The following is a 12,605-nucleotide window of genomic DNA, read 5'->3' as shown; positions in this document are numbered from 1 at the left end:
AAGTAATTCTGGGCCATTCCTTTTTGTCCATCCTTCATGAAATTAACACACAGTGTAAAGGGCAACAGGTATTTTCAAATTATGTCACAAACTGAAAAACATCAAAAATGGAGATGCAAGGTTTTGTTTCGACAGCAGCGATATATATATATATATATATATATATATATATATATAAAAATAAACATCAAAATAAAATTGTTTTCATCATCATTATATAATAAAAATTAATAATAAGAAGAAAAAGAAAAAAAAAAATATGAATCAATGTTTCACCTCTCCCTCTCACCACCTCCATTTATCATCAAGCAAAAATGCTAAACTAGCTCGGAGACTCTCCCAAAAAAACATTTTTCCACTGAAAAACACACAACAGTATGAAAGGAAATGTCATACTACTTCTACTTTGTTTAATAAACAGAAAAGACACACTTCTAAGCTCCTGGTAGAATGCCAATTTTCACTGGCACATTCACATCTGCCACCAAAGCTCTGTCAAGTTTTTGCGGTATTTCTTTCGGTATTTATTTTTCCTTTCAAAGAGATTTATACATAAATAAACATAATATCACAAATTTCCAAGTACATCATTACACAACTTTATCTGTCTTAGATCTTAGGTCAAATTCATACTGTCCTCGGATTTCACCAGCAAATTAGGATGTCTGTACTCTAACCACTGGGTAGTACAATGAGAGAAACAAGTCTTCAGAGACTCTTGATTTCGTTACTTAATATTCTTTCAGTGCTTACGTCCACTTCAAATTTACTCACAAAATGTCTTTTGGCTTTGTATTTATAAACAAAAAGTATGTATTAATACGCATAAACAAAGATATGTTCAAAAACCAAAACTGAAAGAAAAAAGCAAAATGCTCACACTTGCTCCTTGTTATGAAGGCAACCAGAATTCTGATTTAGTAGCAACTGTGCGAGAACATGTTGTTACCCTAAGCCTAATAACTTCACCATCATATTCACAGTCTGAAGTATTCAGTGTGATTTTTTTTTTTAATGATGCGTGACACTGGCCTCGATTACAATATTTACAGGGCCTGACAAGAAAATTAGGCTTCTGGCTCATCATGCTTGTCATCAGAAGCCTAACTATCCTGCTAAACAACTAACTTGCACAGCTGTTAAGCCTCACATGTTAGTTAAGAACTGGTTTACGTGTCTTCTGCTTTTGCTGTTCTATAAAGGCCATTAATGTAAATCTCATGAGTTAAAACACACGTTTACTGGGCACAATGCAGCATCACAGAAATACCACAGCCACTACAGTACTCAACTACAAATTTTGCATGCTGGCATTTAAACAGGCTACCAAAACAGTCGCTAAGCAAAACAACCAGTAGCTAAGTGACTTATACAATGAAAAATCTATCAAATGAAGCTTTAATTTGATTGCATGGAGAAGTTAAAACTAGGGGAAAAGCATTTTGTTGAATTTGCAGGCATGCTGCAAAAAATGTGGCATCAGGGCTATTTGAACAATGTGGAAAACAGCCTGCACAACTAGGGCTTACTTCAGTGAGTCAGTCGACATCAACCAGCTTAGCTCGCCAATAAGACGCTTTCAGCTCCAAAATGACTCTTCATTCAGGAGCATAGGACTTTTTTTTTTATTTGAAAATTATCAAAGATATTAATATTATGTATCATTTAATTTTCAACAAGTCTTAGTCTAGACTGTAATTAAGAAAATTTTAGATTATATTATAAGACACTTTAAATAAATGAGAAACTATCAAGACGTGACAGTAAAAAAAAACAACAGCTGTCCAACAAATGGACTTGCAGGCCAAACTTATAAGAACTTCTGGTACAAAGACATACTTTGTGCTAATTAGTTAATAGACAGGAACACAGATGAAATGAAAAAAAATACAAAAGAATATAATAAAAATTGAATAGCTGAAAATAATAGTTCCTAATTTTGTTCAAATAATCCTTAAGGACTTTGACAATAAAGCATCTGATTGCTGAATTAAACATCCTGGCTGATTGGAGGAATAAAGAAAAATAGGAAATAAAGAAAAGTTTATTTTACATTTGTGCTGATAGATTTTTCTGTGTGCTCCTGTATATTTCAAATTAGGAGCACCTTTGTTCTTTGACAAAAAAATTACTGCAGGCAAGTTCTACATATCAATGCAAAAATAAAAATGTTTGTCATGTAAATTGCACTTGCAGTGCCATTCGTTGGATAGATTTCATGCTATAAATAGCAAGCATGGTGAAGGTGAAGGAGCTTCCTAAAATTCTCAGGGACAACATTATGAAAGAACACTCAAACAGAAAAGCTACAGATGTGCATATAAAATTTAGACAAATCAGAACTGTTTTGGAACTATGTACTCTGGTCAGACTAAATAAAAATAGGGACGCTGCCCTGTTGGCAAACTGCAATGGTCAGAGTATAGCGCATACAGTGTACTGTGATTGTTTGCTGATTAAGTGTTACAAGGAAGTTAAAATGCAGCAACAACATAACAATGGAGTAAGAACCTTAAAGGGACTGCAAAAGAAACTGCTTTCCCTTGAATTTTAGGGTGACACTTTTTCTCATGGTAGTTCACAGCCATGGCTGACATGAGGGAACGAGGGGAGGGCTAGTCATCTCCTACACAGTCACCAGGCAGTTTGGTCATAGTTTTCAGCGGAGAGACTACCTCCGCCTGCAGAGAAAGAGGAGAGGCAAGCGGGGGAGGAATATGGAGGAAGCTTCAGTGGTACAGAACAAAACTACCACTCCTGACTATCCTTCTTACAAATGTTAGATCATTGCGGAACAGGATTTATGAATTAAACATCAACATCCGGTACCTCAGAGAATACAGGGATGCATGCATATTGTGTTTTTTGGAGATGGCATTAGGGAATTATTTGTCATCAAAGGAATCATGAATGTAGTTATTTTTACTGGGAGATATTACAGGAGAATTCAATCTCATTGACCAAGGAAGGGGAGAAGATGATTGTTTCATAAAGACAACAGCCCAAGTAGAGAAAACAAGTACAGAACATTATCTTCCATCATGATCTCCATGCTAATAACTTCTAATGTAGCTACTGACCTTGAGTTTTATAGTCATGCCACTGATTTCAGCAAGATCTCCTACTTTCACTCTCTGTGTCAGGACCATGTTATCAAGCAGAGACAGCCAGTTGTTGAGTTCTGTCCACGATTTATTGAACTTATCCACTGTGGCGGCATCTTCTGGGACACTGCCTGTCAAACTTTCAACTGTAGAACAGAACATTAAGTTAAAAAGTTGAGTGACAATCTGAATATCATGATAGTTGGTTTTAAATGATATTTCTGAAACTTTACCTGAAACTTGGCATTTGTCTCTCCACTCTTTCAGCAGTACTTGAATGGCTATCCAATCTGCATTAAGACTATCAAACTGGCCCTGAAAAAGGGTAGATATCACGTGAATAAATTATTTTGTTACCTTTATAGCACATATGGTACATAGGGTGTAGTTTAAAAATTTGGTCTTGAAAATATATTTTAAAATGTGGTATCACTTTCGATAACAAACCCTTTCAGGTTGGCTTGGTGGTCTCTCTTTAGCCAAAACTGTTTCTACGTCTGGCTTCTTGGATTGGATATCGTCATCAATCTACAATTAACAGAACAATCTAAAATAAACACAAAATCTATGCAGATATCAATGCACTATGAAAAGCATATCCAAAAACATAATATACATGAGAGTAAACTTCTGTATATAATTGACAATTGATTAAAATGAACAATACTGTTTAAAAGTTTAAAATCACTTGTCTTAATTCACGATTACTTTATTCAGTAATAACTTGCACAGTGTAGGTTGAATATTAATAAGATAAACACAAGAATGTATTTTAAGATGTTAAATTCAATATTTCAAGTTTTTTGAAAGCAGCAAGAAATTGTTAAATGATAAATAATAAATAATATATTATAATTATCTATTTACAGTCATTTCTTGCTTAGAGATTATTTTTTTTTAATTACAAGGTGTTCTGGACATTAATTTTATAATATCCAGGGATGTGCCTACATAGATGGCACAGGCTGACAGCTTCCACACTTATTTTGATCTCAAAATAAATAATATAAATAAATAAGTAAATTAATTTAACAAAACACTTTCATTTGTGTGGATTAATTGCATATATTTTGGTTTAGGCATCTTCTCAAAGCAAAGCTAGAGTACACTGCTGTTCGCTCCTCTGTTTGGCTTATAAACAGTTGAGTGTAGACAGGCATGCATTGCAGGCATGTTAGTTGATTGTAGACGGGCATTATTTCTTATCTACATACTTCTGGACACATCTAAAATGTCTTAATTTTTTACTACAAGTTAAGCTGAAACTTACAAAGCCATAGAGTACTACCATCATGTTTGAATTTACTAGTACTAGTACTAGCATCATGTTTGAATGAATTTGTGCAACCCCGTTTTCCAAAAAAGTTGTGACACTGTGCAAAATGTAAATGAAAACCAAATGCAATGATGTGCAAATTGTTTAAATCATATGTTTAATTGAACGTAGTATAAAGAAAACATATCAAGTCTTTCAGATATAAAGATGGGGGGTTTACAACTCAGTGAAAGACTGCAAAAGCAATCATCAAAAGCCGATCAAAAGCCGGCATCCGTGATGGTATGGGGGTGCATTAGTGCCCATGGCATGGGTGACCTGTACATCTGTGAAGGCACTAGGGTCGCAGCGATTATTCGACTTAGTCGACTAAAATCGATGACAAAATTAGTTGGTAACTAATTTAGTGGTCGGTTAGTTGGTGACGTCATTACGCGTCTTTCTCGCTCACTAGAAACATTTTGACATTACCGCTTACTGGAGACTTCAAAACAGCGCGATGGCAGCCTCAAAGACAAAATCCTGTGGAACTAAGTGTGGGAACTAAACTTCGAAAAAAAGTTGTCAGTTGTACTATTTGTAAAGCCGACCTTAGCTGGCACTGGAGCACATCCTCCATGTTGGAGCATCTGAGGATCAAACTTGTCGGCTCACTGGGTGAAGAAAATACATCTCGGTAAGACACGCCCCATCCCAAATTGCATACTAGCACACTAAATAGTGTGTAAAAATAGTGCATATACCATTATAAGTGCTAGGGGTGGGAATCTCTAGGAACCTCACAATTCGATCCGATTACGATTCAGAGGGCTGCAATGCGATTATAAAACGATTATCGATGCATCTTTTTTTTTCTATACATGATTTCTATTTTCTTACTGTGTGAGGACTTGGTAGTTTCAAAACAAAGTATTTGTAATGATCCATAATGAATTTACTTCCAATATCTTTTATTAATAAAACAAATGGAAGTGATGTGGCAAGGGAACTAGAAGGCTCTCATTCACTGCTCTTGTTTGGAGATGCTGCTGCCACTCATCTGTGATAAAATGCGCTGTTACGGTGAAATAAGATCCAGTGGTAATGGATGACCACGCAGCACATTATATATTCTTTAGTGATTTCATAACTTCGGTTTTGATCTCGTGATAGAGGGGGGGAGCGCGAAAGACTGCAGGTTACGTAGCAACGAGGTTTCGCCGAACGAGTAGCGAACGAAAAAGGAAAAGAGAAAGACAGACGAAGATTTGGAGATGAATGGACTTATTTGCATTTATAAGCAGCGCAGTTGGTTTCCTGGTACGTTAAATCTGCAACGAGAGACTGTCAAACACTAAACAGTTGCGAAGATGAAGTCGCTTCTCTTTCTAATTTTCCCGTTCCACCTTAAATGGTGCCGCTTTTACATTCGGCACCTCAGGCAGAATTTAAGGTGGAACAGGAAAGTTCAGCAAGAAGCTGGCCAATGAGAAGCGACAGCCTCATAAAACAGTGGAACGCTGAGAGACATTTTACAAGAAACTAATCGACTTCTGAGGAAAAGTTTTCTGGCGGAGTTGGAAGAAAAGCAGCTATAGCTAAAGCTTAAAGCAGAGCAAAGTAAGTCTGTGTTTTCGTTTATATTTTTAGCCTAAACTAGGACATTATCACATACTGACACATACTGGACATTAAATGTTGCGGCTGTTTTTGTTATGTGCCGCCACAGACTGTCCGGGCGCTGCACTTACCCACTTCCAGGTTCCACCCTTTTGCGTTCTGTTAACATTACATTATAAATTAAATATTTAGAAAATCAATTTTTGACATTTGTGAATCGATTCAGAATCGTTCACGTCCGCATCGCGATGCATCTAAGAATCGATTTTTTCCCCCACCCCTAATAAGTGCACTCATTAGTGTAGTGTGTGAAGTACAGAAGTGTGTGGTTTGGGACGCAGCGATAGTTGTGCTAGCAAGTTAGTTGGCTAATGTTAATGGTAAATTCTGTCCTACTTCATGTTATGAGCTGAGCTGTAACATTTTCTATTTCGAAATGCATGTTCTCTGAAATCGTTAATGGAGTTGGAAAAGGGAAGCAAGTAACTATTATTCACAGCGACCCTGTTCACACTCCAGATAACGTTTACAGTTTTAAACACTGCACTGTTGTCTTAACGTCGAGGCTACTGGTACGTTCAAGAGAGCATTTGCAATGTAAAAGTTATTTGGTAATGTAGTGATTCATAATCCTAATAATCAATTATTCTTTTCAGTAATTGATAGAATTGAAATTAGTCGTTTGTTGCAGCCCTAGAAGGCACCATTAATGCTGAATGATATATACAGGTTTTGGAGCAAGACAACAACAGCATAGCTCTGTAGTAAAAATGTCTGAATGCTAAACTGGCCTGCCTGCATTCCAGACCTGTCACCCATTAAAAAAAACATTTACCGCATTTTGAAACCAAATATATGATAAAGGAGACCCCAAACTGTTCAGCAGCAAGACATCCTATATCAAGCAAGAATGGGAAAATATTTCACTTTCAACACTACAGCAGTTGGTCTCCTCAGTTCCCAAATGCTTACAGAGTGTTATTAAAAGAAGAAGTGATGCAACACAATGGTAAACATGCCCCGTCCCAACTTTTTTGAAACGTGTTGCTGGCAACAAATTCAAAATGGGTATATATTTTTCAAAAACAATAAAATGCTTCAGCTTCAGCACGGCACTGTGGCGCAGTGGGTAGCGCTGTCGCCTCGCAGCAAGAATAGCCTGGGTTTGATTCCCACCCGGGCAACTAGGGTCATTTCTGTGTGGAGTTCGTTTGTTCTCCCCGTGTCTGCGTGCGTTTCCTCCGGGTTCTCTGGTTTCCTCCCACAGTCCAAAGACATGCAGTCAGGTCAACTGGACATGCTAAATTGCCCCTGTGTGTGAATGTGTATGTTTGTCTGTCTGCCCTGCGATGGACTGGTGACCTGTCCAGGGTGTATCCTGCCTTCCGCCCAATGACAGCTGGGATAGGCTCCAGCGCCCCACCGCGACCCAGAAGGATAAGCAGTTTAGATGATGTGTGTATTTCAGCTTCAACACTTGATGTGTTGTCTTTGCACTATTTTCAATTAAACATAGGGTTTAAAGATTTGCACATCACTGCACTCTGTATTTTTTTTACATTTTGCACAGTGTCCACACTTTTTTAGAATCTGGGTTATACACATATGTTTAACAAATTGGCTTTATATCATTCAAAACACCCATTTCATACTTCTAAATGGTGATTCCAAGCTTTTGAGTTTCATGAAAGTACATGCACATCTTTAAAGTGGATTTGTGATCCTACTGGCCCTAATCATATAAAAAAAATACGACAGAATACCTTATGGCTAATGTCCCCAGATGACTGCTGAAGTTGACTTCTAGTTGCGGAGGCCCAGTTGGAGAGCTTGGAAAGTTGCTCCTGGTACAGACTCAAATTTCTCAAGAGATCTTCAATCTGTCGCTGCTTCTCAGGAAGATCAGAAGACACCTTCAAAGTGCAGCAGGAGAAAAGATAAATGTTAGTAGCAGAACTGTGAAAAAAATCCTGTAATATTACAGGAGGAGTACAAAACTGTAAATTAAATATTATAAGGCTGTATGAATTACCCTGGCCCATCGCATGTTAATAATCTTCATATTATTCTCCAGAGGTTTGACTTTATCAGCATGGAGGGATGAACCTTTGATGTTAATTTTGTGTAAAGCTTGCTTTCTGCTTGGCAATTCTGCTACTTGAGCCTGAAGGTGTCTCACACACACACACACACACGCACACACACACAGAAACAACACATTAATAATGTTTGTCTAATTCCATTCACATTTTGCCTGACTTTTTACATATTTCAGAAAACCACAGTGGAAATAAGCTTTGAGGCTTTACTGTGGTTTTAATCTTGACAATGTACAATCAGAATCATCCAAGACGGGAATCGAATGATTTTTGCTCCAACTACATGATTGGCAATTGGCCAATTTATTATTTAGATTTTCACCAGCAGGTGTTGCAATTTAATGATGCAAATAATGTGAGGCAGGTATGTGCAGTCATTTGAATGCCACACTTGAATGCTGCTATAACAAAATCAGAGCATAATTTCACATGACTCATTGTACTAAATAGCCAGTCCCCTTTTACATTTGATGTAGCACTTTATTGAATTAATCTTATATCAATAGGCAACACATCTTCTGTTTAAATTTTTAAATTCCATAAATTTGGTTCATTGAAAGAGAAAATAGTTTAATTTATTTTTCAACTTTGGCTAACAGAAAGTACTGGAAAGGTGCTTGTGTTGCTGGAAAGGTGCTCATGGGTTCATTTAGGTTACATAGCAAGAGCTACAAGTTTTAAAATAAAGACTGCCTATAAAAAATGCCTATAAAGAATTTGACCAGTACCCAAAAACTGAAATCAGAATCCGACAAAATTATTTATTAATTTTAAATGTATGCATGCAATTTTATATGTAATGTATCTAACAGATGTGCGTAAACTTTGGATCTTAGTGAGTGGAGCCACATGATTAAATTTTCTCTGTGTGTAAACTCTGACTAAATATGTGTAAATATAGCAAGCAAAGCAATACATCAAATAAAGCAATACCTGCACTTTTTCTAATGCTGTGCCGAGCTGCTCTTTATTGCCTGGTTGCACTTGTATAGCAGCCACACCCTCTGCTTTATCCAGCCAAGACTGAAACTCCCCCATGTCTTCATGAAGCTCAGTAAGTACAATCTTTTCCCCTGCAGATCTATGAAATTTTTAAAATGGTACAAACAGAGTAATAGGTGACGTGTGTACGAAAAATTATGAGTGTGCGCTACCGGTAGTTAGAAAAAAAAAGAAAATAACAAAGCAACAACAAAATAGTTTGAAGTAGTAGAGCCAGTTTGATTTTGAAGGCTCTGTGTAACAGTAAATAAATTATTCTAACATTTATACTTCTGACAACCTGCTAAATTTGAATGGATGCACTCAGGAGCTATTTGCTACATCAATCTGAACTACACTTTCTCACAAACTAGCTTTTACCTTCTCTTTATTTCAGTCAGCCGACTGAACAGTTTGGTCCAGCATGTATTGATGGAAGCAAGCTGCTGTTTAATGTGATCTCCATCCTCTTTTCTGCACTGCATGGCCAGGTCTTCGCCCATAATATTTAGAGCTTTCACTGCTGCCTCTTGCTTCTCCAAAACTTCCTGCAGATCCTGTGAGCATTTTTTCCCCAAATATGCAGGTTAAAGTAACGTACCTAATGAGAAATACTGAACATAATGTCTAAAACTAATACGTCATGTTGCTTGCTTGATTTAACTGAGAAAGGTATAATACAAATCAGCGAATTTCAAGATTCTATAATCAGTAGATACCTTAAAGTTGCTTCTATTCAAGTTTGGGTCTTCCTCATACAGCACTAATGTTTTCTCTGCAGCAGTCAGCCAGCCTTGAAGGGCTTTTAGCTCATCACTGTATTTTCTGCATTTGTTGAAATATCTGGAGAAAAAAAAATGAGACAATTTGAGAGAGAGGCTAGAAAACTTAAAATACCAGTTGCCATATATGTACTTTGTCAATGTTTTTTAGAGAAACAACAGATGCTTTCAAACAATAACAGCACATGAAGACAGCAACCTCAACTTCTTTCTGCTAGTAAACTCTGTCCTACCGCCCTTTTCAATACAGGTTTTAACAAGCTCTCGTCCACTTGGCCTTGCCATTTTCCCTTGGGGGAATCCCCAACACCATATTAAGATTCGTTCAATTACTTTATTAAGACCCATGTTAACATAGAACCAGGAGCACAATTAAAATGGAGCACTTTGAAGTTTCAACACTCATACTTACGCTAGCCTGTCCTGATAGAGCCTCTTTAGATTTTCCCAGTTAGTGCTGAGGAGCTGAATTAATAGATTTTCATCAAGGTGGATTTTGTTCCTATCCAAAGCTTCTACCACTGGAGTCTCAAGTATGTCCAAATTTTGCTTCACTTCCTAAGTAATAGAAAACAAAAATTATTTTCTACTGATTATCCCTTTATGTGTATTTTTCTTAAATGTGCAAAATGAAGGTTTTAATGTCAAATTATATCTTTGAGTATTAGTTTAAATCTAATACCTTATATACTTCACACTGAGATGAAATATGAGAAACACAAACACTGGTGACATTTTACACAGTGCAAAGACATCAGTGTACAAAGGTGACAAACTGCAAGTGACTCTTTTTTTTTTTAGACCTGTCCAGTGATCTGCAGGGATGTCCTCTATGAACCCTTTCCAAAAAAAAATCTGAATGTGAGTACTCATTTTATTTCTAAAACATGAAAAACTGAGTATGTCTTCCCAATGCATTACATTTTGATGGTGACAGATGGGCAATGATGTTTGAGTTACTGTAGCTAGAATAGTGAAAGGAGTCTGAGCATGACTAGCGAAAGTAAATATCTAGGTGATCGTTGTGAAAGTCACTGTGAAAGTCACTGTGAAACTACGAAAAATTTGGCAAATTCAAAACTACAAAAGAAATTGTATAAAGTGCCTATAAAAAGTATTCACCCCTAAGAAGTTTTCATGTTTTATTATAGAATAATGGTATTTTTTTTCTTTTAGACTGATCAATAGAAGCAGACTCTTTCTGATAATCTGTGGGCAGTCAAAAGGCTCCAAGTGATTGTAGAATAAATACACCTGTATCTGGATGTCCAACTTCTGGTGAGTCAGTATTGTGGCATAACCTACACCATGAGTGGAAAAGGACACTCCAAGCAACTCTCTGACAAAATATGGCAAACCAGGGGCCGGATACAAACATTTTCAATTCACTGAATTTTCATTGGAGTACAGTTAATCAATCATTAAGGAACAGGAAGAATATGGCACTGCTGTAATTCTTCCAAGAGCAGGCTGTTTACAAAAAACGTACAAAAAGGAGACTAGTAAGGGAGGCCACCAAGACACTTACGACATTTACCAGCCTCAGTGGCTGAGATCGGAGAGACTGCTGTATTCAACAACTGTTGTCTAGGTGCTTCATCAGACGCAGCTTGTGGCAAAAAGAAAGCCATTGCTAAAATTCACATAAGCTCTTTGGTAAAGTTTGCCAGAAAGCACATGGAAGACTCTGAAGTCAGCTGGAAGAAGGTTCTGTGGTCTGATGAGAACAAAATTAAGCCTTCTTTCCATGAGACTAAACACCATCCACACATAATCATAAACACACCAATCTCACCATGAAGCAAAATGCTGGTAGGATCATACTTTGGGGATGAATCTACCTCTACTCTCACATGCCATTGAAGGCTTGTCAGAGTAGCGGGTAGAATGAATGCAGCAAAATACAGGGATGGAGGAAAACCTCATACAGTCTGCAAGAAACCTGAACCCTGGAAGATGATTTGTCTTCCAGCATTACCATGACCCCAAGCATACCACTAAAGCCACACATGAATGGCTTAAAAACAAGTGTTTTATGCCTTGTGTGTAATGCCTTGCAGTGGCTGAATCAGAGCCTAGTTCCCAATCCAATAGATAATTTGTGGGCTGTTCACTCATGATTCCCATGCCACCTGACAGTGCTTGAGTAGTTTTGCAAGAGGGATACAGAAAAACTGCAGTGTCCAAATGCAAAGCTTACAGGAACACCGAATCAAGGCTGTTATTGCTGCCAAAGGGGCATCTACAAAATACTGACTTGACAGGGGTGAATTCTTCATGTTTTATATTTGAAACTAAATTAAACCCCTTTGCAGAGATCTTTTTTCACTTTGACATAAAATAGTCTGTTTCCGTTGATCGGTGTAAAAAAACATTAAATTCACTGTGATTTAATGTTCTATGATAAAACATGAAAACTACCAAGGGGATCTTTGTTTCTACTAAGTTCTGAAATTTGTAATTGTAGATCTATATGTGCACAAAATGTCACACAGGATGGCTAATGCAATCTAAAATATTTGTTTAATGATCACATATTCAAAGTAGTTCATAAAGACTTGTTAACTGAATTCAATCTCAACCTGTAATTTGCATAATTTAAAGCTTCACCTTAAAGCACTTTTCTTGTTGGTGTAAATTTTCAGTTGCAGCAGACCAGCACACAGGTGAGTTCAGCCGCTCTTCATTTTCAGCAATGGAATGCAGCAGAGCCTGCACTTGCTTCATGGTGAAGTAAAAATCATTATCACAAATCACAGTCATT

At 37.1% G+C, this 12,605-nt stretch overlaps 1 protein-coding gene across 7 annotated transcripts in view; it reads right to left on the bottom strand.

The window, feature by feature from the left end:
- dmd (dystrophin) overlaps positions 1–12,605 on the bottom strand; it is a 164,887-nt gene that overhangs the window by 79,918 nt on the left and 72,364 nt on the right. For all 7 annotated transcript variants that reach the window (XM_036562454.1, XM_036562453.1, XM_036562455.1 and 4 more), the window contains exons 42-51: positions 12,452–12,562; positions 10,254–10,399; positions 9,779–9,902; positions 9,441–9,616; positions 9,012–9,159; positions 8,012–8,143; positions 7,743–7,892; positions 3,552–3,632; positions 3,338–3,419; positions 3,081–3,250 (exon numbers count right to left, since the gene is read on the bottom strand). In XM_036562454.1, coding sequence (XP_036418347.1) covers positions 3,081–3,250; positions 3,338–3,419; positions 3,552–3,632; positions 7,743–7,892; positions 8,012–8,143; positions 9,012–9,159; positions 9,441–9,616; positions 9,779–9,902; positions 10,254–10,399; positions 12,452–12,562 — 1,320 coding nt within the window. The remainder of the gene's footprint in view (positions 1–3,080; positions 3,251–3,337; positions 3,420–3,551; positions 3,633–7,742; positions 7,893–8,011; positions 8,144–9,011; positions 9,160–9,440; positions 9,617–9,778; positions 9,903–10,253; positions 10,400–12,451; positions 12,563–12,605) is intronic.

Source organism: Colossoma macropomum, unplaced genomic scaffold (genome assembly GCF_904425465.1).
Source record: "Colossoma macropomum unplaced genomic scaffold, Colossoma_macropomum, whole genome shotgun sequence".
Taxonomy (NCBI): domain Eukaryota; kingdom Metazoa; phylum Chordata; class Actinopteri; order Characiformes; family Serrasalmidae; genus Colossoma; species Colossoma macropomum.
Note: the sequence above shows the minus strand (reverse complement) of the source record. Positions and strands in the feature narration are given on the sequence as shown.